The 27152-nt window shown below is 41.9% G+C and overlaps 1 protein-coding gene across 6 annotated transcripts in view; it reads right to left on the reverse strand.

Moving 5' to 3' along the window:
* Nucleotides 1–256: 256 nt before the first annotated feature.
* The window catches only part of LOC125003515 (IQ motif and SEC7 domain-containing protein 1-like), a 148419-nt gene continuing 121523 nt past the window's right edge, over nucleotides 257–27152 (reverse strand). For 5 of the 6 annotated variants that reach the window (XM_047577497.1, XM_047577508.1, XM_047577513.1 and 2 more), the window contains 16 exons: nucleotides 26269–26437; nucleotides 24773–24940; nucleotides 23546–23719; nucleotides 23359–23454; nucleotides 21618–22225; nucleotides 20347–21297; nucleotides 19440–19598; nucleotides 18063–18185; nucleotides 17535–17701; nucleotides 16822–16961; nucleotides 16165–16290; nucleotides 15097–15196; nucleotides 9904–10065; nucleotides 9096–9317; nucleotides 7942–7991; nucleotides 257–6501 (listed from right to left, as the gene is read on the reverse strand). In XM_047577497.1, coding sequence (XP_047433453.1) covers nucleotides 5269–6501; nucleotides 7942–7991; nucleotides 9096–9317; nucleotides 9904–10065; nucleotides 15097–15196; nucleotides 16165–16290; nucleotides 16822–16961; nucleotides 17535–17701; nucleotides 18063–18185; nucleotides 19440–19598; nucleotides 20347–21297; nucleotides 21618–22225; nucleotides 23359–23454; nucleotides 23546–23719; nucleotides 24773–24940; nucleotides 26269–26437 — 4648 coding nt within the window. In that variant the 3' untranslated portion in view covers nucleotides 257–5268. The remainder of the gene's footprint in view (nucleotides 6502–7941; nucleotides 7992–9095; nucleotides 9318–9903; nucleotides 10066–15096; nucleotides 15197–16164; nucleotides 16291–16821; nucleotides 16962–17534; nucleotides 17702–18062; nucleotides 18186–19439; nucleotides 19599–20346; nucleotides 21298–21617; nucleotides 22226–23358; nucleotides 23455–23545; nucleotides 23720–24772; nucleotides 24941–26268; nucleotides 26438–27152) is intronic. The other variant, XM_047577528.1, reaches the window with a different exon arrangement.

Consider the following 27152-nt stretch of genomic DNA (forward strand, 5'->3'; position numbering starts at 1 on the left):
TGCTTCCAGTTTTTGCCCTAAGCTTACCAAACACTTGTCTTAGAATATAATAATAATAACAACAATAATACTAATTGTATTTCACAAGGGAACAGAGATTTCATTAATTTAATTATTGTTAAAAAAAATGCTTAATTTCAAAATGGAAAATGCTTAATTTCAAAATGGAACTATAGCTGCCCATTGTAATGCTGTGATATTGTACTGTAGTGTGTGAGTGAGTGTACAATCACCCAAACAAAACAGGACACATCTCTCCATCCACATGAACAGATTTTTATATCTTTAGAGCAATAAATATTTCCACTTTTTCCATATCTCTGCAATTTCAAAAACAAAGTAACAAGTAATATATATTTATATACACAGCTAAAAGTTTCCATACATAATTTTTAAAATAATGTCGTCTCTGTTAACACATATTTGACACTTTACTCGTACAATTTTACAAGGACTATTCCAGTCTCTCTTTGCTCTACATTATAAACAAGAAATATTTTTTTCTTCATAAAGTGGTCCATTGTGTTGTTAGGAACAACTTAGACTCTCATCTCCACCGCCCTTGTATAGATACACACAACACAGACTGATTTTACACAGGAACAGTATGATCCAACATTTTTAACTTTATTTGAATCAGATCTGATGTGCTTTGATTTTTATAAATGTTCCCTGTTTTGCCCGCAGAAGTCAGACCAGATCTGTTTCGACTGGTGTTAAAAAGATCAGACCTTCCTTCCTGATGTAAACCCAGCCAGAGACAAACTGCCCGCTGTGGAGCAAAGTGAGTACTCGTATTGTTATTTTTCATTTAACGATTGTTATGTACATTCATGTTTATAATACAGTTTCATTCAGTGCAGATACTGTAATAAATACCACATGCAAACCAATAGTGGAGAGCAGACCCAGGCAGAAAAAGAAAAAAGTTAATTCAGCATTTAAAGGACCATACCTGGGTTTTTGCATGTTCTTGAACTGCATTTACTTTACATTGCTTATGAAAACCATACATTGCATTTTAGACAGATTTTCTACCCAAAGAAATCCACTGATATTAGTACATTTCAGTGGAATTTGCAGACACTTGAATCCCGCTGCAGATAACAAATCGATCACAGGCATTTTGTCTTTAACTATTACATTTGAGAATTGACATTGGATGACTGTGTTGCATTGATGAGCAGCAAATCAATCACAGAATTAACGGGACAAACTAACTTATGGGTTGTTGTATTTTGCAACTGACCACCAAGTCTCTACCTTTATCTACCCTCCAAAAGGTAGGCACTGAAAGTCAATTTATCAACGTTCAAACTTCAAAAACAGAATGAGGCAGCCAAAGTCACTGTTCTGTGTCTGTTTTTCACTTTAGCTGCCTCAGACATCCTCCTGCATTGAAACACAAAGTCCACATAATAATAAATCAAAAACAAAAACAGCAGAATGCACACTGCCAACACAGCGGGAGGTTGCACTCAGCAGATGTTGAAAGTGATGGATGAATTGTCTGCAGCAAGTTTCAAGGTCTCTACAACGGAAATTGAAAATAAAGCCTGATTGAAGGACAGTAACAAATCTAAAAATCAAAGGGATGATTTGGAGCACAATTGTCTGAAATGTAAAGTACATGCAATTTGTAGTTCATAAACTACAACATGCAAAAGTAAGGGTATGGAGCCTTAAGATGGGCACTTTAATGATGATGTGCTTGATTTAGCTTGGGCATGCACTGAAACATGTTGAAATGTTGTGTATTCCCTTGCGAGGTAGGTTTGATCCAGAACTCGAGAACTTTGATATTATAACTATTTAGACTGGAGTGGGCATGTGTTTACTGTAAGGCCCTTGCAAAGAGGCAAATGTTCTTGCAGGTGACAGATGATGGGGAGTCGGTGGTCCAGAATTCCTAGCAGCTCGACTTGGAATGTCTGTTTTTATGTTGTTTGGTCGCAGAAGTGTTGCTTGTTTCCATTAAAAAGTTGGTGAGAGGCTTTGTGATGATTCAGACATGTGTGCGTGTTTGAGCATGCCCTGGGTAGAGTGAGAGTGATTATCACAGTCTTTATGAAAAATATTAGAACTAGTTTGATGTTAGTCACAGAAAATTCTTGGTTTTGTTGTAAACATATTAAAAATGAAAGAGATTTTAGTAACTCCATCAGATGCCCAAATCAATAAAGAAAGAAATCATCTCACATTATAAGCACATAACAAAATAAAAAATGCTAAAAATACAAAACAGCCCAAGGAGTACGTTATGTTAGTAGAAGCTTGTCACACAACAATATTGATAATAATATCAGTAGCACACTCTAAAAAGTCAAAGGGGTTCTTCAGATTGAAAACAACAGAGGACCCAAGGTGGTTCCCTGAGGAACTCTATTAAATTATTATAATTCATGACAATATTTCTACAAACCTTGAACACAAAAGGCTTCTACAAAAAACATTTTAGAGAATTTTATTTTAGTTTTTCTAGCAAGGAACCATAAGACACTCAAATAGCCTGAAGAACCCGGATGAACTTTTGGTTTTTAGAGTATATATTTTGTTAATTCAAGCAATTCTGAACCCCAGTTACAGATCGATGCTGTTGGCCCCGCTGAAAGTAGAACACACTGTACAGGTAATATCTACAGTTGGTGCATTCATGTAATCACAGGGAAACTAAAAATGTGTTGTTAAATGTTTGCATTCATAGCATCAGCAGAGTTTCCCATCATCCACCAGTTAAACCCTGGTAAATATTTATACAGTATGAGGCTGACAAAAACAGTCACTTTGATGGGAAAGCAACCAGCAATAAGTTTTATCTCTTGTCAAAAAATGCAAATGGCTGGTACAACAGTTCAAAACATGGAAGAACTTTCTACCAGCCATCTTGGGCTTCCTGTCTTGACATCCGGCGATCTTGATTAAAAAAAAAAAAAAAAGACACATACAGAGGAAATACATTTGAATACTGGCATGGTAGGGTTTAAAGCAAAAAGTGCAAAAAATAAAAATAATGTGTAAAAATGAGTTTCTTCAAGAATATTTCACTTGGCGCTGTTTGATGATAAAACATGTTCTCCAGTCCTGTGAGACGTTAGCAAGTCCTTCAGGTTTCAGGTTTCTTTGTGTTTTTGTTGGATGACGTGGACAATGAAAGGCTCAGTCCTTCAGCCAGATGTTTTAAGCAATGTAGTAAATGGCTTCATATTTTCTGTTGTCAGTGAACACAATCAATATATTACATATATTACTGATTTAGATACTGATTTTTTTCATATTCCACAGTGGGGTTTTGTGAACATTGTTTCTCATGATCATTTTATATCGTACCATCCTTTTGTCTGAAGGCACCTTATTCTCTGCAACACATCAGGAGGTGAATGTGGGATTAAACATCATTCAGACCCAAGTACACTCAAATTATTTTTCCATGTACTATTCAGAGACACCAATACAATTTGTTCTGGATGGGAAATTAACAATTAGGTTTTGATTTTCAATATTCATATCATATCTAGAGAGACATTGTCTGTATAAGGTTGAGGTTTATTTAGTGACTCCTTAAACAACTGTTTCTTCTTTTATTTTCTTTAAAATAAGTAATTTAAAAAAAAATGGAAAAGAAACACAAGATAAATGCATAAATTAGTAATAATTAATAAACAAACCTTAAAAATGTATCAGTTTTAGAGAATGGCTTGCCATTGCTGCTCCCAAGTCTTTTACCAATTAAGTATCTCAATTTTCATTTTAAAAGTTTATTAAAACCTTTTCAATCTTAATTTCCCACCCATTTCTGTTACCATACCTTCAGAACAACATGCAGCGAGTTAACAGAAGTTATCAGAAGATCTTACTTAAAGTAACCCTTTCATTGCCTAGTTTCATCAATGGCTGACAACCCAGTGAATTCAAAGTTAATTTCCCTGTTTGGCACCTTTCAGCGTAATCTCCTTTACTGGCAACATTGAATATGGACCATGACATACAGTCGACAAATTCAGACTTACATTTTAATATATAGTGGGATACTTGATAATGAGGGTGAACATTCACAGGTTTAGTACAAATGACCAGATAAATTCCCCTTTACAAGAATAAATAATTGGGAAAATTGGGAAACTCAATTTGAAACTCTCAGTCCAAACAATTGTATAGCGCCCCCTGCTGAAACCCTGTAATCCACGGACACTAAAGGCTTTTAGTAGTTTTTGCAAAACACAAAGGTAAAAAGACACCTGTAGTTTTTGTTATGATGGCTTATTTAAAGGTTTTAGGAAGTTTATTGTCCACGTAGCAAGCAAAGTCTTCAGTAACCTTCACTTTTTATGGCCAAATAAACACTTTATTGGAGCTTTATATCACAACTAATCCCTCCCCCTGCATATAGGATTTTAACCATAGACACATCAACACTCATTAGCTATTGCACAGGTCATGCATGCCTGTCTAAGACACAGAAACTGCACCATATCAATCCTAACCACTTCTCCGTCTCAGTAACGCCTCATGGCTTGTAAATATGTCAACAACCAAAACAATGGTACAAGTGTTTTTTGTGCGAAAAACAGGGTGGTGTAAAACTACTGTGATCTTGGGAATATACTAACAGGACTCGTTCTGTTCTCAGGCCTCCTAGCAACCTGAACTGTCCCTCCAACCAACACCATACATAGTGGTAGCATTTAATGCTGAACCATGATTTGTTTTCTCAGGCACTGTTCCCTTCACGTCTGGTCCCTGAACCATTTGTCTACTACGGCAACACACAAATTCTTCCTCAAGCACTTCTTCTATCAACGAAGAACTACAAACATGTCCTTGAGTCCCAGCTCTCCTCTAAAGGGCACTACGAAAGGGAAGATGAAGACATTTTCACAGACACTATGTGGTAGTTTTTCTTCATCTTCATGTGACTGTAAATGCCATGATTTACACTTGTTGCTCCATGGGCAGGTTTTCCAGGAAGATTTGCCCCCTGAAGGGTACAAAGTTGCCCGACAAACGTCTTTGAGTATGCGTGAGAGTCTTTCTACCTGCGAGGGAAGTGGATGTGAAAATAACACAGGCTGAGTAATTTCCTCTTCCCCGCTCTCAGTGCTCTCCTCCTAACCAGGTGGCCATTTTGATACACCTGCATTTGGCCGCCTCCTCCTCCTCCTCCTCCTCCTCCTCCCCTTCCTCTCCTTCTCCCTCTCCTGCTCCCTCTCACTACTGCCCCCCGGCGACTCACAACAGGGTGGCGAACCACTGTCCCAGTCTTCTGCCTCCTCACACGACCGTGCTGATCCGGCTGACGGGTTTCGATTTGGGACCTCCCCCTTGTCCTCCCCCCACCCCTGGGGGGAGCGGGGAGAGCGGTGCGGCTGATGGCGGAGGTAAAGGGGAGTGTGGAGGGGGAGGTGGGATGGAGGAGAGAGGTGGGTACTGGGGTGTATAGGGTTGTGGGGGCGTCTGGGTGACGAGGCGCGCCGAGGGAGTCTGGGGCGGTGGGGTGGAGAAGATGAAGTGGGTGGAGGGGGAGGCGGATGGGGAGGGGCTGAGCGGGGAGTGTGTGTGCACGACGTGGTTGTGAGAGTGTGTGTGAGCGTGCGGGTGGGGCTGCGAGTGTGAAATGGTCAGTGGGAGCTTGCCCCCTCCACCCGACCGGCCCACTACCGGGTGCGAGTGGTAAAGTCCGTGTGGGGTAGTGGGGGTGACGGGGGAGTGTGGGGACAGCGGCGGGGGCGTTGTGAAGCCTGAGCCCACGTTGTAACGTGGGTGCTGGATGCCACCATGTTGCATCCTCTGATGCTGCTGGGTATGAGAGGGAGCGCAGCCGGACGGGCCTTGCCGTCGGGGTGCGGAAAACCTGTGCGAGAGGGCGTGGTGCTGGGGCAGGCTTTGCATGTGGTAGCGGTGATGGTGGTGGTATGGTGGGGGCGGTGTCGGCTGTTGCCCAGTGACACTGACTACGCCTCCTCCACTGTTGCCGTGGCAGTACTGGGCGTGCAAAGCCTGGAGCTTGGACGGTCCCCCTGCTGTACCGCCGCCAATTCCTCCCGATTCCGACTGCCCGAGGTTGACTGATGGGGAGGGGCATGGGGAAGGGGAGGATGGGTGGGGGATGGGAGGTGCGGGGGCGGGGTAGTGGGGGGGTGATGATATCATCAGGGGACTCGGGGGACCCTGTGGAGTGGGTGACGTCATCGTCAGGGGACCAGGAACCTTGCCTCTGCGGCTGCCGAAGAAGTTCCCTAGGAGGCTGCTGCCAGTTGGGCCGCCCCCGCCCGCCATCCCTCCTCCGCCCCCAGCCCCTCCCCCGCTCACGAGTGGGGAGGTGTTGACCCCTCCCTGGTTGTGACAGAGCCCCGGCCCACCCCCCACCCCCGTACCGGGGCTCTGAGTAGGGCGGTGCGGCCGGTAAGCTGCTGGAGATGAAGGCACCATCATGGGGCTGTAGGAAAGACCTCCACCAGGCATGGTGCGCTGCTGGTGAGGACGAGGGCTGCTAATAATGGAACCCTGAGAAGAGGAGGACCAGGCAGGACAAGAAGAGTTTGGTAGCACAAGGAGGACAAAACAAAAGAAGGACAGATGTTGAGATCATAGTTGGACTAAACTGACACTGGTTTCAGTTCATCTCATTATCAATCACAACAAAGAATTTCCTACCACATAATTTGGAAAACTTTTCTTATTGAAGAATGCTCACACCTAAACATTGTCTGTTGTAGATACATTAGCAGTGGGATGGTAGCGTCAGTCAGGCCACCACTACAGGCCAGGCTGAAAAATATCAACCACTACTGGATGAGACCCATGAGATAAATCATACTTAGTGGGGGTCTCATACATTTACTCAAAGCACGATGAGGTTGAAATGTTTTCAAATGTGGGCTCCTGTTGAATTATGATATATTTTGGGTAACTCTCTAGAATGAGTCTCTCAAGAATAGTTTGTACTTAGTACTGGAAGGTATTGTAAACCTCATCCCTGCTACAAAGCAGCATGTTAGTGTTACTCTGAATATATTAGCATACTGATGACAGCATTCATCTTAAAGCCTTACAGAGCTGATAGGATAACAGTAATCTCAGATGCAAATGCACATAAATACACACAAACAACTGTAACTGATGAAATGAACTGAAATCAAATGTAAGAAAATCGATGTAAGGATTTGCCATGAAACGTGTTATCACTGTTCAACATGCAGATTTCAGGACAGACATGCAGGATAGGAAAAGGAGAAGGACTGAAGGTAGAAATAATATTCTGTGGACGGCACACAATTAAATTGCGAGAAAAGAGATCTTTGTTGTATGTTATTTATCTCTCCTTTTAAATGTTACTGTCTGTTAAACTATTTCATAAAGCTGGAAATGCCAAGCAATAAATGTAAGACCACAATTTTCCAGAAACTTAAGGCTGAAAAAGTTTGGACCATCTTATATTTGAGGACTAGTCATTGTCAAGTTAATGTGATCAGACGTTGCTTGAGGAGACTGTACAATTAGTCTTTAGGGGTCCATTAGTCCAGAGTTTCTAAAGGTTTTTGTCACCTGTTTGAGAACAGCTTTACTGTGACTATCTTTGCTGTGGCATCTTCCAAGAGCCTGAAATAAGTGCACGTCCATGGCTGTCTGCAAATGTTTGCTATTATTGTATTTCAGACTTCAGTGAGAACTCTCATCTCCTTCGATTGATTAGAGAAACAAAAAAATCTGGTTAAAGTTTGCTTTCAGTCAGAGCTGTGTTATATTCAGACAAGGGTGACAGTCAGAATCTGTCCAAAAGCGAAACAAGCATGCGGCCCACTGGAAGATGCTTCAGCTGATCAGACATCACGGTACGTTTACATTCACATGTCCACAAACACATTCAGCTGTTATGAGCCAGACGAACATGCACAGTGTGATGCGACAACATGCTCTCAGCTTCACCCCCCCAAAAAAACTTACTTCAATGGTACTGTCCAATGACCCCACACTGTTCCTACGACCTCGCTTCCCTGTTACCCAACCAGAATGAGCCGTGTTAAAATTTCGACATGTAACCGCCTAAAAACACAAATTCTTGTTTTTACATTTCAAGATGTGTTCATTAGTCAGCTTCGGAGGCTGGGGTCACCATTGCCTGCTTCCAGTGTTAATCTAATCGAATCACGTCCTGGCTTCATCTTTGCAAGCTATACTTTTATTCAGGGTAGTGAAAAATGTTCACTTTAAAAGAATGTATTTTAAAATAATTTGCTTCCTCTTTCTGCTACTTTACTCTTCAATTCAACAAACTGGAAATACTTTTGAGCTATAATAACTAATTACTTTCAAGATCAATATAGTAAAACATATTACACTGACACATAACAGTATGAGTTAAAGTGTAACATTTACACATTTATCTTAAAGCTGGCTCAGTTGATTTTTTGAAACTGAAATTGTATTGAACCTATGACAAAAAGAAATGGCTCCATCCCTAACCGACAAGTAATAAAATGATGCTTACACATTTGTGCATCAGAAATAGTTATCCATATGCTTAATTAATTAATATTGTGATTCTGGTGAGGTTATTCAACTGTATATCTAAATTTTATTCACATTATCTTTGTACTTGGAAAAACACTTGTTCTCTAGGACTAAAATGACGCAGATTCCCAATTGGCCATAAATCAACATTTATTGTAAGACTCTAATAATAAATTAAAGGGATATTGACAAGATATCACATGTACACTTTCTTAAATGTGCCTCTTGTGTCACTGCAGTCATTTATAAACTGCAGTTCGTGCAGTAAAAACTGCCTTTGCGGTTTAATGCTGTAGTTCATCCAGCTGACCACTAGGTGGAGAGAGGGTCTTGTAGAATTACCTTAAACTTCCATCTTACTGTAGTATTGTACCATTTTAGATTTCTTTACTGTTTCATCAGTTGCATAAGAGCGCAGCTGTAGGCCTGCTCTGAGTCACTGAGTCAAAATAAAGACCTTCAGCAGTGGAATATCTCATTTGCTGGATTTCTGTCAAGTCTCAGGATTTCATAAAAAATGTGTGGTGTTATTTAACAGGAGAAAAAAATCAATACTGGACATCACACATGACCCGCGTGTGCCTCACCTGTCTCTGAGAGGTCTCTGAGTGAGGAGCTGAGCGCTGTGCGTTTGAGCCCATCCACCGACGCGTACGTGTCGTCAAGGCTCGGCCTACCCAGGGTGCCGTTTACCACCTCGCTCTTCATGGGGCCCCCTCCGGAGTTGGCCCCGCCACCTGGCGTCCCCACACCTCCTCCCCCCGTCAACATGCCAGGACGCATCACGCCTTTCTGCTTCTCCAGTTCAGCTGGAGGGGAGAATATTAGGGAGAAGGTAAACCATAGTCGTAGGCAACGTGACAGAGATGGAAACCCAGAGCTGGAAGGAGCTTAGTGGCTTCGGCTGCTAATTCTACCAGTAGTACCAGGTCCACTGATGCTGCTGCTTCTTGATCTGCATACTGGTGCTGCACCAAAATGTGGGCGCTCTTCTCCTTTTAATGCATCAGTTGTCATACATACAAAAAACTGAAGTCTCTATTTTCAGCACACTTTAAAACCTTCACACTCCTAATTGCGTGAAGGTTTTACAACACTCGAGCATTATTTCTGTCTTAATTTTATTTTAATAATGACAGTTTGCTGAAGATGACGGTGGAAATCCATCTTTGAAACATCCAAGCACAACAATAACCTCATCAGATTTCAGAAGCTGTAACTTGGGAAACATTGTAGAATAATAAGCATGTTAAATCTGATTGTGATCATTACTTTAACTGCTGCCACCTTCTCCTAGTGCTGCTATGAATGTACAGTATGTGACTACTTCAACTATAATAGCTGCTAATGATAGCTGTAGTATATTACTCCCAGTGCGATGAGAGGAATACTCACACTCCACCCTGTACTTCTCCATGTCCTGCACCTCAGCGATGCTCTCTCGGAGGTCGGAGGTGAAGCGAGCTCGGTCCTGCTGGCTCGGAGCCGTGAAGACGATCAGCACCTTCCTCTCTCCTCCCGGATTCGCCGACGTCAGCCTGATACCGTGAGGGTAGTCTGAGCAACACAAAACACACAAAGACTTTCAGCTCCAAACTCCTCTGACCTCCCAGAGAAGAGCTCCGTATCAAGGGATGAGGCTCGTCTACAGTGACCAGCTGCTGAGCTGCTCTTATCACACTTCAGCCTCCTCTTTGAGGATCCATTTAAATGCTTCATTCAGCTGAAAATACTTTGTCCCTTGAGTGGCAATTTGAGGGGAGGAGGTTGCAAACAAGGACACACATCCAATCCCAGAAAACATATTAAAAAAAAAAAAGTTGACAAGAGTTTAAATACACAATGGCCAATGCCAGACACTTGTTTACAAACACATCAACATCCAACGAAACAAGGCACAACTACAGCAAGTGCACACATTTACGAGTCTGTTTAAAATCTGTGATTTTTTTAGCATGGGTGTTTACCATGACGTGTATAATCTTAAATACTTTCTAGAAGACGTGTGCAGAATTAAACTAAACTAGACACCTTTGTGTTTTGACAAATGTTTGAACTGATCCGACTGACTAATCTTCCAATATGGTGCTTGTTGTATTTGCTGCGACAATCATTATGTCCTTTTCTATGAGTTTGTGATGTTTAATTACAATCTTGCATATGCGCCATGCTCATCAGCTCAGCCACAGATCCAGGTACATCCACAATTTCAGATTTCACAATTTTCTTCAGTCTTTTCATAACCAGACAGCACTGTAGTCATTAGTCCGGGTGATGTGAATCCTTATTACAATCTGGCCAGCAGTACTTCTTGTAACTCAGCTTGAGGCTGACTGGATATATTCAGAGGCACACAGGCACAAATGTCTGCAGCGCTGACATTCACTGATTGCTAGCCAAAGACTCGGCTTGAATGTGGCTTGAATGTGAGAGTGTCCCTTTGGCAGGGCGTTGCCACATTGCCCCAGTGAACAAGTTTATTGTTAGATGGCTGGTTTGTGGTGGGATTTTCATAATTTGAATCCCTTTGTGTTGCGATTGTTTACTCGACTGTAGTGTGATTTTAAATGTCTTAGAAATCTACAAAAATAAAAAAATTAAAACGAAAATCTGGACGAGTTGTCGCTTGAAACTGAAGATGAAGCGCTCCTCCTCATCAGGAGTCTGAAGTCCTGAAAACTATTTTGATGTCGGCAGAAAATGATGTGTTCACCTCCCCAAGTCCTTATCTCTCTCTCTATCTCTCTCTCACACACACACATGCACACACACAGATATATTCAGCCACCCACACGGTCCATGTATGATTGTGCTGATGAATCATATGGGACAATCTGTCCTGCTCACAGTCATCACCACAGGCTGCCAAGTCCCATTTAGCTCCAACTGGAGAACCAGAACTGTCAACAACAACAACAACAACAACTAAACAACAGCAACATACCATGAGAACACGCTCTGAGACGAGGCTGTGGATCCTCAGTTAACAAACACATGACAAAATAATGTCTGGTGCAATGTTATTCAGTCTAATACGGTACGATTAAATGAAACCAAATCTATTTTTATTTGTAAGCTACAGAGATACGAACTAGATTCTGATGGACCTTAAGTGTTATAAATACAAATCAGTCAGTGGTCGTTAAATAGCTTTAAGTGACAGAACTGTAACCTGAATATAAGTGGCCATGTGTCAGGTGCAGTGAAGGAGTAAGTACTGGACCTGTTCCAGTAGTATTTGTCATGTCTGATGAACATCTATCTATATATTCTTGATTTCTATTTGCTTTAAAGTTTGAGTTTTGTAAATCCTCCAGAATCCTCCGTCTCTCCACTGTCTAACTTCCAGAATCCATATCTGCCAGTTTCAACCCATTCTTGACGTTATATCAGGTTTACAGTAACATTTGGATTCAGTGTTTGAACCATGCATGCTACCAGTCTTTACTGAATGTAGTCAGCAAGTTGTGTAGGATAATGCCCCCACGTTTCTCCAACTCCTGGACGTGGTCTTCAATTTGGAAAAATATGGTTCTCAGTCATCTACATCATAATATATACAGAAAAGCTATAAACAAGCATTCCTGTACTTATGGAGTTTCCTGAAGATATCTGAAGAAGCTTAATGTCTTCAAGAAATTTCCAAAAAGTCCAATCGCACACAAATCTGTACTAGTTTCCAAAAGAATCAAATTAGTCCACATGATGTTTTACAAACTGTCACTGCACTCAACTCAAAACTGAAGTCAACCTAACATGTTTTTTATTATAAAACAGCGATGCTCCGACTGTGAAAAGACCAGCTAGCTGGCAGCAGTCTGAGAGAATCATCTATTCGTATGTGTGTGTCATTGTGATTTTATTCAAGGTTTTATTTTTATCTAACCTCATAACCTCAGAGGAAGGAATGCCTCACATCCGACTGTGATGTTCAGCTTGGACTACAGGTTGAGAACCATGAACAATCGGAGGTAAAAAAAAAAAAAAGAGAGAGAGAACTATTACAAATAATATCACAACCCTATCTATCACCACACATCGACCCAAAGTCAAGATACAAAATTTCTAGTTAACACCTTGTGTGTGGCATCCGATGTGTACGACTGTGTTGAAAGAGATTAAAAAGATTTGTGGATTCACACACAGAAAAATACCTGAAAAAGACATTGTGCAGCTTCGCACCAAGGACCAAGACCATGTCTCAATTTGAAAATGTATTAATAGAAGATTAAATAACCAAAAAAAGGAAGAAGTTTCATACTTTATATAGTTATCTGATATTTGTAAGTGTCAGATTTGAAATGAAACCTTTTTTTGATGTGAGACTGCAGAGGAGCTGAAAAGAATCAGTCGGAGGAACAGCGGAGGCAGTAATCTTATCATCCCCTGCAGGCCACCGTGTGCCCTCAGGTTAGAGTTCCGGTGGTTCTACTACATCATTTACTGATAAATGTTAATACGGTTGTGTTATGTAAAAGGGTGGAGATGTGATTCTGGGGTTCTCAGAGTGAGACGTCCTGTTAACAGGTGCAGAGGCACGTTAGAAACACCACCATCTCCAATCTGGTGCAGATAACTGAGAGCCAGTTCTTGTCTACTGAAGATGACACACACACGTGCACACACACTCGCACACACACACCTCTATATGATTGTGTTAACATCATTGTTGGAATGTGTTGGCTGAATGAGTCATGTTTGGAGGGATAGTGAGAAGCAGACTGACAGACGTATATTTAGGAAGCCTTGTGAAGTGCTTAGCTCCTTTGAAACAGGCTGCTGCTGTTCTTGGAGTACAGACTCCTGTGGACTGACAGAGCTTTACATTTACAGAAAAGGCTGGCAGAGCATCGTTTCTGTAATTGGAGAGAGAGAAGGGATGCTGTGATTTGCGAGGTGATTATGAACAGATTGCTGAGAATATTTCCAACTGGGCCAGAGAATTCTTTTTTTTTTTTTTTTTCTGAATCACATGCATGTCTGTTAGATATTACAAAAGTAAAATATAGCATCACACTTGGAGCTAAAGTGTGTTGGCTAAGGTTTCTCAAGTCAGTAATAAACAACTGCATCCCTGAGATGTTTTACTCCAAATCCATAAGACCTCAAGACTTTTAAAAAGGTGAACTTATAAAATACAGAACAATGACTCCTTGGTGAATGACAGATGTATGTGACATGTTTCTTTATCGGCCTCCCGTAGGGGTGAAATTAGTGTCACATCTCAGACCAGCAGTTTGATCATGAAGTCTTTTAGTTGTCAATCCCGAACTTATCTGCCTGAATGCCTGACAACGTTCCCCACGGGATGAAATGTAATTAACTCTTCTCAGCTCCTTAACTGCAACATTTTGCACCTATGGTCCATTTTAGCCGTAATTAGAATACGCTCCAATTTCTGTATGACATTTCACTTCCTTCTCTTTCTCTTCTGTATAAGACTGGAGTGTGGATTCAAATTACAGGATATCTCCAAGAAATTCTCATAAAGTTGGGTGTCAGTCATATTTTTCTCTTTCCCAATATATAATTAATCTATTTTTTTCTTTTCTTGAAATGTGAATGTAACAGTCAGGTGCTAATGGTGCCTTCAAATGGAGCTGTGTTTATCACATTCACATGAGGAGCCCTGTTGTTGTATTCCTGCGTGGAGTTCAGGAGTTTAACGTGACATGTTTGCTGACATTTTCAGAAATGTCCAAGGTGGATGATAAGTTGCCGTATTGTAATTTAGTCACGTAGAATTTTATAATATGTCCGAGGAAAATGTTTCTATGCCCAACCACATCCTTTCATTACGCCTTTGCATTTCCAAGATTAGGATACCCACACATTAAGTTGTAGCCTCTGTGGCCTCTAGACGGCAACAGTTGCATAGCAACAGTGTTCTCACGACTTTCAGATGATGTTACGACTGAAATGCCAAGCTTTTTGTGTACACGACTTGCCATGTCATAACCAGGATTATATTATTGGACATAAGCTCACAATGTTGTGTGAGCAATTTCCAGAAATATTAGCTGGAAGACTGGAAGATATTTTAGTTTCTTCTCTCGGAATCTACTATGATAACCATATTAGCTTGTTCAATTTGAGTAGTAGTGAGATGTCTGCCACGTCATCTACCCCATGACCGCATCAAGAATCAGAAGTTTAAACACATCAAATGTAGCACAACATCTGTGCACGAAGGCAGACATCATCATAATAATAATAAGAATCAGGAAATCCAACATATTCCACTCTTCTATATCCTATAAAAACACAATTTTCAAATATTGTAAAAACAAGTTTCTAAAATAATTAGCTCAAAAATAATTAAACCTGTAAATTATACAATGAAGAACATTCGTGTCAGTGTTTGTACGGTGTCATCTGTTTCCACAAGCTTGTGTGTCGTTCCTGTGGGTTCGCTAACTGTGGGGTAAAAATAGAGAGTTGAGCAAGTGCAAAAAGAAAAAAAAAAGGAAGAAAGAAAGAAAAAAACAGAGACAAAAAATAAAATGCAGAGAAGCTGAGACAGATGGAGAGAGCAGATGGACGAGAGGAGAAAGAGGGGAGGCAGCAGAGATGGAGAGGAGTACTTACAGGTGTTTTGGAAGGTGTGGACCTGCATGTCCACCAGGGGAAACGACTGTCTGAAACTGTACGTCACCGAAGTCTTCTTCTTCTGGAAGATCTTTGTGACCTTGAGGAAACGGAGGAGGAAGAAGAGATGCAGTGAAATAAAAATAGGGGAGCATAACGTATAAAAACATGACAGAAAGACAGAAAGCTTTTCTTTTGTTTGTTGGAAGGTCTTTAATCCCCGAGAGACATTTCAGACTCTTCGTCGTTGTATTTTTTTGCTTTGTTTTCATCACCTTGTGAATAAATCAAAACGAGTGAATCATAGAGTCACTTTATCTTCTGTCCAAACACATCCACTGTGTGAGGAGACTCACAACGTGCTTTAACTCATTTATACACACCAGAGCTTTTGTTGAAAACTGAGTCAATGTTTGGCTCATGGTGTTTGTTTTCACTTCCATGTGACCTCTTATTTTTATTTTTTTTCATTCATTTATTGGAGACTTGACATTATAATAACAATAACAAGTTTATCCTACTTGTCTTTTCTCTAAACTCTCTCTGCAGCGCCCCCTGCTGTGTGGATGCTGACACTGACAAATGTCTGCATCAAACAAATACAACTCTCACAATGATTAGCAGCTCATGAGCAACAAATATATGAAATATGTGAACGTTTATAAGAACTGCTGAACTTTTCTAAGTAGTACAACCATTTAAATGTCTTTTTTATTCAACCAAAACACATATTTTAAACACATCATTTCAATTATTTTGTGTTTGGTTAATTTATTAGGACTATGTACTCTCATATCTTATCTTTTATTTTATTCATTTCATATTTGACAGGTCACAGGGTTTTCTTACAGACAGTGTGCAAGGTTTCTGTGCTTAAAATCAGAAAGAATGATGTCAGCTTTTAATTATAAATTTCTTTTGTGTTCTTTGCTGAACTAGAACGCGAAGTGTGACTCAAAAACTGGTATTTGTTCTAGTTGGTTATTTCATCTGCGTTTTGCCGTCAAATGAGGAGTTAAAAATTGAAATGTTCCCACAACATTAGAAGACACAGATATACGCTCATACCATCAGCAGGTCGTTGAACAGGAAGACTTCTCTCTGATGGACGCCACTCCTCTGAGCTCTGTTTGGGTCTGGGACCTCGAACAGCTGACAGCAGCACACCAGCCTGCGGTGAGGCAGTGACAGCACCTGCAACACACATGAGAGGAGCGGTGTATTCTGGTTCCTGAGTGCATTTACTGGAAGACGTCTTCGATTTGACTTCTGTGACGTCTACATGAGAAAGTACTAAACATGAGGAGGTCTAAAGAAGCCAGGTGCAACAGAGTAATACTGAGAGGCCTTTTTGTCACTTTGATTATTGACTTTTAACATCTAGTGATGTAATCCATACACTGATGTACATGAATACTGGATGGTATTCTTATTAATATTGTGAAATAGATTTAAATCATATGAAGGAATCCCTATTAATGTTAATGTTTCAAACAGTAAGGTTTTTATTATTTATTATAGGTTTTTATAATATTCACCAGACATTCACAAAATTAATGATATTAATTTATTATTAAATATATTAATAGTTTGAAATCTATTTTTCTGTTACTGGCCTTTTATTAAAATGCATTAAGTATTATTTTTTTAAGCATCCTGACTTTACCCTAAGTTGCCTGAAACTTTTGTACGACTTATTATATCTGTCTGTTTCATTTGTCTTACGGGCTTCTTGCCGACCACCATCCTCTCCACGGCCTGGACTTGCGACACGTGGTCATCGTTTGTCCTCAGCTCCCACTTCTGGATCCTTCCATAGATCGCCACCAGCAGGTCTCTGGGGATGTCCTGGCCGTTATCTACACCTAATGGAATCACACATGTGAGAATTAAGCTTCTGGGGTACAGTTATAATGGAGAGTGAAAGGCTGGACAAAGCCAAACCACCTATAGTTACCGCCCAATCATCGTACCTATATTCATCCTTGTAAAGTGAGAAACACGATGCTTCCTCCAGCATTAACCTAAACGCTGACCGCTGTTCTACTCCCTATGTCTCCTCGTGTGTTTTATCATTAATTTCATCCAAATGTTGAGAAATAGCTCATAACCATATGTCATTCTGAAATAAATGTTGAATCTGAGTGACTGAGTCTGAAAAGTTTAAAAAAATGATCTGGTTTGTGTCTCACTACAACTTACAACTGCTGTACTTGATGTTTCCATGTGAATATTTAATTCTAATTAAATCTGAAAAGAATCAGTCAGAGGAACAGAGTGTTTTTGTTGTCAAGTTCTCATGATTGCCACTCCTGTCTGCTTTGTTGAAATCTTGACTGTTACAGGCAATGTCAACAGCCCGTAGCATCTACTGTTAAGCCAGTTATGGTTTTGAAACATTTCATACACTAATTACAAGGGATGAGCCACCGACTGACCCCGCAGGTTCTTGATGAAGTCCTCCAGCTTCATCTTCCTCTCTGGTTTGACATTGGGGCTGTACATGTCTGTGTTGAGGAGGATGATGGCAAAGGCCAGGATGAAGATGGTGTCTGGATTCTGGAACTGCCGGATCAGCACCGGGTTACAAACGCAGTATCTCTGACTGTAGAGACAGAGCACGAGGGAGAGAGAAGGGGGAGCGCTCACTTTCATTACAGCTTATGTTCACAAACAAGACCACACAGCAAGTTGTCTCTAACCTCATCCCTCTCTTTCTTTTGCCTCCTCTTCCAACTTTCATTAGAGGAACCAGAAGACAAAAAGTCATCGGTTCCAAAAGAAGTAGCCCACCCCCCCACCGTTAACCATCTTCCACACAAGAAAAATCCCCCATCTATACTTTGGACTTCATCAATCAGTTCCCTTCCACCAGTCTGATTCCTTTGTCAAGTTACCTTGTGTCCTGTCTACAAATAAATGTACAAAAGCCACGATTTGTCTGAGTGAAGGGTTCAGTTTAATACCTGAAGGCCTCCACCAGCCGCTCCACCCGCTGAGCTTCCCCTTGAACTTTAATCTGAGCCTGGAACTTCCTCAGAGCGTCGTCCAAGTCCATCCCCGAGAAATCCATCTCATCCAGGACGCAGCTAAACACAGGGACAAAGCACTGATCATCATCTACAACAGCAATACTTAGTCATGTTAAATCATATGCTCGTGAACTTGAATATATACCATCATGTATAAATTCACTGTTTCTACTGCCTTGTGTTGTACACAGCTGCTGCACCTTCTCACAGCGTGACGCCCACCAAACCCAGATCTGTCAGCACAGTAATCACTAATTACAGTTTTATGCTCATTGTTTTTGTAGTCTAGTTATTGAACAAAGCTGCAGGACTCCACTGCTCTGTGGTTGGATGTGGCGTGGATGGATAGATGAGGCGTTTTTCCAGCTGAACTGGTTATGATTCTGGACAAACAAGACTTTTAGAGCCCTCATCAGCTTTTGGAAGATGTGATCTGGCTTCACAAGCTGCGAATCTGTCCTAGAAAACTACTCTTATATCTACGAGATCAGAGTCGACACAGATAAGATTTCCTGTACTCATTCGCTCATTAATCCTAAATTGTCTTGTGATGCTGTCATGACCATTGTGCCATTCAGAGATCATCTACTCTACTTTTAAATGATCTAAATAACATTACAAACTTCTCTTCAGCTGTTTCAGGTTCATGGTCATCTTCAGAGCCGTTACCATCGGAAGTTCTCCAGTTCTGCAATAAACCTGGTAACGAGGTGCTGTAGCATCATCTTTCTGTGTCAGTAAGCTAATAAAAAGAGGCTGTATTTGTTTAGAGTAATAATAAATAAGAACAACATCATAGGGTCAGACTTGAAATGACCTTATCATTTTATTTCATTTGAGAAATAGCAGAGCATCCAATTCTATGAATTTGTTATGGTCACATAGTCCAGCAGTCGCTAAAGATCCAACGTATGGATTTAAAGAGTAAAAGGTCAGTATGCTTCAGATCATGTACCTGTCAGATCTTCAAACAGCATCTGACGCTCTTCTCACAACCCTTCACCTTTCAGGTGAGAAGTCATTTTCCCACCTATCTGAAACCACCAATCTGACTATGTTCACTTGTTTTTATTTCCACACAGTGATTGGACTTGTGTGTGCAGGAGATTCTTTATAGTTGATTCTTTCTTTCAGTTTGGTAAAAACATCACAAACACAATTCATCTGAACAAAACACCTGTAGACAACACATCAAAGTGGAAAAGATTTTGTTTTCCATGAACACCTTCAGCCTTAATCGTTCTCATCTCTCCATCCTTGCATGACAGGATTATGACACAGTTCAGGACTGTAAAGTGACTGCTGACTCACTCGAGAACATCCTTGTTGAACTGCTGCCGGCTGCCCAGGAACTCTCCAATCATCTGCCGGCTCAGACCTTTCCGCTCCAGGATGAACCTTGCGATGCCCACCGGTGTGTCTGACACGAAACCCCTCTCAATCAGGTACTGGATCCCCTTTTCTGGCTTCCTAAAGACCAGAGGAGACACTGCAACTCAGCTAGTTTTTTGTTTTCATTTAGACATGGAATGTGAGCTCCTTTTTTAAAAAACACATTGTCAGCTACTGCTCAGAAATGCATGTGTTATGTTTGAATCAGAAGAGTGAGACTAAACAGTTTCATACAGGATTGTGCAAAAGCTTAGGTAGTACAGAGCGCCACAGGAAATCATTCCTGCCTGTGGCCATCAACCTGTACAACTCCTCACTTTGAGTATCAGGCACTCTGAGTCACTCAGTTGGATAAATTCCTTCTTGTGCAATAACCCACATTTTTACTGAGATTGTGCAATAACTCATGTTCACTTTCTTGTCATATACTTGAACATATTTCTTTATATATTTAATGGACTCTGGACTCACCGTGTGCAATAATTTCCCGATGTGCAATACTCCATACATACTGGTACACTGTGAGTAGGAGCAGCTGTAGTGAAAAGTAATTTTCCCTTGGGATCAATAAAGTAATTCGGATTGATTCTCATTCTAATTTAGACTGAGACAACACAATCAGTGAGGTGTCTGATAGTTTAATTCTGCTGATAGTTTAAAGGTTTCTTGCCAAAGATGGTCTGGGGCCTGTAGATAATCCCTTCCATGCTAAGGGTCACTTATCTCGTTTTTCATGCTGGATTTCTGAGAGCAAGATTAGAGAATGTGTGAAACTGTGCTTTCTGGATTGTTGTATATATATCTACCGACACAAACAAATTCTTACTTGTTAAACAGGTTGAGTCCAATGCGATACTGACGCCGCTGCACCACATCATTGTTGAAGGCGGGCGAGTCCCAGCTGTGGCGGCTCTCTCTCTGATAGGTCTGCTTCCCCAGGGTGGCTCCTCCGATTGGCTCCCGCAGGCTGTCGCGCGACGAGGAGCCCGAGCTGCAGTTATTGACCGTCGTGTCGTCGTTGGAGTTGGTGGTGGTGGAGTTGACGCTCTCGTTGTCACCGTCTGAGCAGAGCAGGTGGTGATGGTGGAGGTGGGAATGGTGGGCGAGGTGCTGCTGCTGGGCCTCCATGTTTTGGAGTGCCGAGGAGGAGGAGGAGGACAGCGGCGAAGGCGTGAGTGGCGGCGGCAGGGGCGAGAGAGGTGTGAGTGGGGGTACGGGGGAGGGCAAAGGGGAGGAGGGGGGCTCCGGGTAAGCGTGAGGGAGGTGGTGGTGTTGGTGATGCAGGTGGTGGTAATGGTGCTGGGCGAAGTGGTGTGGGTGCTGCATGTAGGGGATGCCACCGTGTCCGTGGTGCATGTGCATCATGTGAGGCTGGCTGTACTGTGGGTGGTGATGGAGGATGGTGGGGAGGTGAGGGATGGGGGAGGGGTGAGGGTGAGGGTGAGGGTGAGGGTGCGGGTGCGGGTGAGAGTGGGGGTGCTGCAGCGGGTGAGGGAGAGGATGTGAGGGCAGGGTCCGTGCTGAAGGCATCGGCAGGGGGACGTTAGCGGGGCTGCGAGTCTGACCCTGCGCCGTGGCGACCGAGCGGCCGTTTGGTTTGTGTTTGATGGTTCCCTGTGGAGAGTCGGCTTCACTGCTTCCTCCGCCTCCTCCTCGCTCATCCTCTCCACTTTCACCTTCCCCTCCTCCTCCCCGCCGCTCCCTCTCTCCTCCCCCTCGCTCGACTCCCGATGGCTCTTGCTCGTACACCAGACGTCCGATAGACCCTCGCTCTGACCTGTTTGTACGGCAACAACAATAACAACAGCTGGAAGAGAGCCATAGACACTGCAGCTATGTTGCTGTAACCAAGTGGAAGATAGATTTACTGAGAATCCAAGCTAGTAAAAAAGAAGCACGTGCTCCAGAACATCAATCTCTGAGGTATCTTGCTGTTGGAGCTGCATATAACTCCTATCTGCAACGCCCCTGTTATGTGGACGCGGACGTGAACACAAAGTTTATGTGTGATATGCAATAATTATGAACAAAATTAAATCAGAAATTATAACCACAGTAATGTGAAACGAGGCATTAAAGTGCTGCAGCTGCACTAACCTGTCACTCATGTCCACTGAGCTGTCGCTGGGCGGTTCAATGGTCAGGACAGGGAGGTGTCCTCCTCCTCCTCCTCCTCCTCCGCCTGGCCTCCCTCTGTACTCCCCTCGACACTCTGTGCAGGGGGTGCTGCTCCTCCGACTGGCACTGCTGCCTCCCTCAGTTTCTCTGCTATCCTCTCTTCCCCCTGCGCTTCCTCCTCCCCCTCCTCCCCAGTATTCTGTATCAGAGCTGGAGGCAGGGCGGGAGAGAGGCGACGAGGGGAGGCAGCCTTCGTCCATGTAGAGGGTGACATCGCTGAAGGAGGTGGTGGTGCTGTCCTCGTGCATGGCGGCACCTCCTCTCCCTCCCCCTCCCCCCCCTACCGCCCTGCCTGCAGTGCGTCGGGAAGATGCATTGGCGTTGCGCCATGCACACTGTCTGTAATCTTCGTCCTCGTCTTCCTCCTCGTCCTCCTCTCCTTCTTCCTCCTCCTCTTCCTCTTCTTCGTCTCCTTCCTCCTCATCCTCATCGTCGTCCTCCTCTCCCTCTCCTCCTACTTCTTGTGAGTCTTCACGACCAGACTGGCAGGTGAGGGAGTCGTCCATGGAATCAGCCAGAGACTTCACCTGCAGAAAAAAGAACATCAAATATCTTTAGCTGATCTCAGCACAAGAAAAGAAATGAAAGATCTGATTCCAGAGATGCTTCTTAGCATGACTGCAACACTCTGGACTCAAAAGGTTTCTAGCTGATTGCTGGACATTTGCTAACAGTCATCCAAGATGTTGCTGCAGGATGAGAGACGTAGGAGGCCCAATTATAATCATTTTAGATTCCTTTTCATTTTGCTGACTGGCACAACATTTAATATCAAAATAGACAAGATAATATTTACTTTAAGTTGCTTTTTTACCAGCTTTTAATAGAAAGATTCATCTATGTGTCTTCTGTATAACAATCATACAAACGTGATATGGAATACTGGTTTTGTTAATAATATGCCCCAGTGGTAGCATATAAATGACAGGAAACAGGGAAAGGAAAATGCTTGAAAAGCCAGAAGAAGTTAATTAAAGATATTCTTTGGTTGAAAGGGATTAGAATAATTCAGCTTGTATGAAAATGGATGCTTGATTAATTTTCTGCCTATTAAGATAAAATTAATTTATGAATTGTTTCAGATTGAAAGTGTTGATTCCAACTTAAGGTTGTCTATGAGAACTGTTACTGTACAATTCTTCAGTAGCTTTGACATCAGGAACGTGGTTGAGCATAGTGAACATAACTTCAGTGTTTTGATAATGATGGTGACTGATGCTGTACCTCAGAGATAGCATGTGTGGTTGTATAATGGTTGTTTAGAGTAATGGTGCTCAAGCTCAAATGTATTTTGTGGAGTTCCTCACAGCTCGGTGCTGGGCCCAGTTTTCTTATGAATAAACAGCTACCTCAAGCGCAACAGTTTTCTTAAAGGTTAAAGAGGCGTTATAGAGCTAAAGGAAAGCACTCAGGTATGACAGCATAAAAAAAAATGAAATCAAAAGCTGTTAACTGATAACCTCCTTCTTAAACCTGTGTTTTTATCTTACTGCCATTTCTGTCTTAATTTTATTCTACTGTGTGTTTCAACCTTTGAAACACAATGTAGAATTATGGTTTACTTCTTGTCTCTCTCTAAAACACTTTGTAGACCTTGTTTATGGTGAAACTTATTGACATAATTTCTGTATAAAAAACTAAGAAAATATAACTACTTCACCTGTTTTGAGAAGGAGTCATCAATATCTCCTGCATCTTCTGAACCCTGTTGACCGCCTGATCCCTGACTCTGTGGTTGACGCTCATCAAATGAGTACTGCATCCAACAAAGAAATGCCGACACAACAAGATCACTGGAAACACTCTGTTGAACATGGTGTGTCTGTGTGCTGCAGATGTGAGTGTACCTGCATCCTCATGTTGGACAGGATGATGCGTCGGGTCATCCTGCTCTCTGAGGCGGAGCTGCGAAGCCTCTCGAAATTCTTGTTCATGCGGTACTGTCTGAACGCTGTCTGGATCGTCCTGGCTGCCCGCCGGGACACAAACTGGCCCCCATACTTCCTCTCCAGCATCTCCACCTGTAAGGTGGCGCAACAACACAGAGGCAACTAATCAGAGAAAGAAGATTCCAAGCGATATATTTGCATTTGCACAAAATCATAAAACAGAAAATATAAATATTAGCAAACTGCTGTGACTTCAATGTCATATTAGGCACTTGTGTAAATCAGCAACAGAGGAAATCACTTTTTTTCATAATTCAGCCTGAAACAGTAATATACAGGTAACACACCTGCTGATAGTTCTCCATCTTACCTCACTTTTTGAAAACAAACTAAAACTGAGATAAATTGTGCTGCCAGTCTCTTGTGCTGAACAATTTCTACTTTATTATCATACACATTTCTTCTTCCTGTCCACTCTTTACTTTTTATTGGCATGTTTCCATGCAACTCTGGGCTGCTATTCTGTGTGCTACATAAAAGCTCAAACGCAGATGCTACAAATAGACAATAAGACATTTGAAAACAGATAGTTATGAATTTTAGCTGGGAAGCACTGATGTAGGAAACAATTGTGTGTTGAAGCATATCAGAGCACAGTGCAAAACCGCATCTAGTTTTTGAAAGGCTGTAGTACATATCCCAGGCAAAAAAAGAAGAGGCAGAGCATGTGCACAATGCATGTGCATGAACCCTGTACACCATATACAAACAGTCGGAATTACAGTCCTTAATCCTTTTCAGCCCGTCGTAGTGGTGAAGCAACAGTATATATTGCCAAGTTCATTTTCATTTATCACACGATTAATTGATTAATTGATTAATTGATTTATTGGTTATCGTGACAGACCTACACACAGGCTCTGTATTTGTCTTTTTCACCATGGGACCTGGATTCCATTCACCGAAAAATCTGGATCCATCTTGGTGGTCAGCCTAAACGTGCAAGACTTATGCGGTTTCAACCAAAAATCATAGTATCAGGCCACTACAGCGTGTATGTGTTTTGATGTGCAGTTAAAAGGTAGAATTGTAAAAGAGGGATTATGTGAAAACACAAAAACATCAAACATTACCCATGAGGCAATGTTTGATGTTTTTGGGTTATGACGTGCTATAGTGCTGTACCTTCTTGTCCTGGAGGTCTGTAGAGAGCTCATAGCTGTCAGATAGAGCCTTGCAGCGTTTGCTCTCCTCCTCCTCTTGCTTGCGGAGCGCCAGACTTGCCGGCTGGTGTCGGCTACGCTGAGCCCAGGCGAGGCTCGCTGGGCTGGGCGGAGAGATGGGAGAGCTGCCCTGGAGGAGAAGCAAAAAAGAAGACGCTATGGCTCAGTAGGCAGAGCAGGTTGTCTACAAACCACAAGTTGTACACCGAAGTGTCCTTGAGCAAGACACTGAACCCCCAGTTGCTCCCAGTGCAACTGCCACTGGTGTGTGAATGTGTGTGTGCTTGTGTGAGCGAATGGGTGGAAGTGTCTCTGACTGTAAAAGCGCTTTGAGTACCTTGAGTAGGTAGAAATGCGCTATATAAGAGCAAGAACATTTACCATTAGTTGGGTGAAAATCGATTAAACCAGTTCCCATGGTCAAAAATAAACTTTTATGGTCAAATCTGCAATTTTTGTTGAGTTGAGTTTTACAGTGGTGTGATGAAGGTAGAGATGGCTACAGACATTGCATCCTGCGTTAGGTATTTTAATGTCAGTTGTGTAAAGAAACACTCCTTTAGGTTACAGCTGTTTTGTGGTGTACCTCAGGGTTTGATGCTGGGTCCAGTTCTATTTGCAATAAACAAGCTACCTCAAAGGACATCAGCAGCAGCTTATACCCAATTCTATTTTGGCTGCACACATAACAATTTTACAAGCATATGAGATAAGTAATCAGTATTGGGAGGTGATGCCGCAAAGTCCTTCCTGAATGTATAAATGGCAAAAAACAAAACACAAGTGAAAGTGTCTGTTAGCTAAATAACAGCGGTATATTTAACACAACATTAGCATGCTAACTTAGCTCCATGGTTACAGTTGGGGATATATGTGTTATACTACTGTGAGCTTCACATTAGACTTCAGTGTCTCAAAAACAGTGGATGACCCACTGCCTAGATGACAGCTCACACAGGCAGCACTGTGAACCAACTAGCTAATCACAGCTGATGGTGTTAAACATGGTACTACAGATTCATAGTAACAATTCTTCATATTTTTGAAAAAAGTAATTATGCTGAACTGCAAGTTCCCACGAGTTAAATCCTGCAAACAGATCTTGAGTTCTGAAATAATACTTTCTTAGTTTGTGGTGTTTGATTTTACTGCTCCATATATGGACAACATAACCTAAAACATTAAAAGATTTATATTTGCTCTTGACAAGGATGCACCTTCCCAGTGCTTTGTGTTGTGGTGCTGAACCAAAATCATCTATATCAATGTCTGTTCATAGGGAGGGAAAGTTTTTCCCAAATTATAAAAACCCACCCTAATCAAATTTTATCCAATCAGTTAACGAGAATAAATAGTGTGAAAAAAACATCTATTCTGAAGGTGGTGACCCGACATAAACTTCAGACAACTTGAATGGCTGGTGACCTGTAGATATGTGTGTGTGTTTTAGCGTTGTACCTGTGTGTGTGCGTGGGAGGCTCCCAGGGGCCCGCTGGTGGAGGCGGAGCTGTAAGGGTCACAGGGGCTGGTGAGAGGGCTGTTGCTATAGCGATGGAAGGGAGGCTGATGGCCAAAGGATGAATCAGAAAAAGTGAGCGACTCCGGACATTGAGGGTCGCCCTCCACACTGAGAGAAAGAGGGAGAAAGGGGGAGAGTGTGATGTGCTGATATCAGGTCAAACTGTTCGTTTCTTGTCGTGAAAAAAAAAAACACAAAGAAAAGATGGGAATAGAAAATACATATTACACAACAGCAGAAGATGAGATGGTAAGAAGAGAGGAGGAGAGGGCAATCACAAGAAGACAGACAGGAAAACAATGCAATAGAACCGAGTCAAATTACAAATTAAAGGCTAAACTGGTCGAAAACCAGGCAAAGTGGGACTAAAAGGTCAATTGGACCAAATCAGTTAAAACAGACTAAACAAACAACTAAACCTGATTTTACTTGAACAAACAAATAACCCAGTTTTACTCACCAGAGCAAACCAGTATGAACCAAGACTAAACAGACTTAACTTGGTTTAATAATAAACCAGACCATGACACAAAGTTAATTTGAAAGGGCAAAAATAAATAAAAATAAACTTGACAAAACTATAAAAAGAGGAAGGAAAACACAAACTAAATCAGAATAACTGGCTCAATCTAAACTAAGCTGGACTGAGCCAAACGAGAGAAAAAAAAAACAAATACAACAAAGAAGTTGTATCTGTAGAAGAAGTTAACCAGAAATAATCCAAATAAACAAACCAAAATTAGTCTGCACCAACAGACAGACCAAATAGGACCGATAAACTAACAGAACTAGGATCAATAATAAACCAGAAGAGACAAAGTTA

This window comes from Mugil cephalus, chromosome 1 (genome assembly GCF_022458985.1).
Source record: "Mugil cephalus isolate CIBA_MC_2020 chromosome 1, CIBA_Mcephalus_1.1, whole genome shotgun sequence".
Classification (NCBI taxonomy): Eukaryota; Metazoa; Chordata; class Actinopteri; order Mugiliformes; family Mugilidae; genus Mugil; species Mugil cephalus.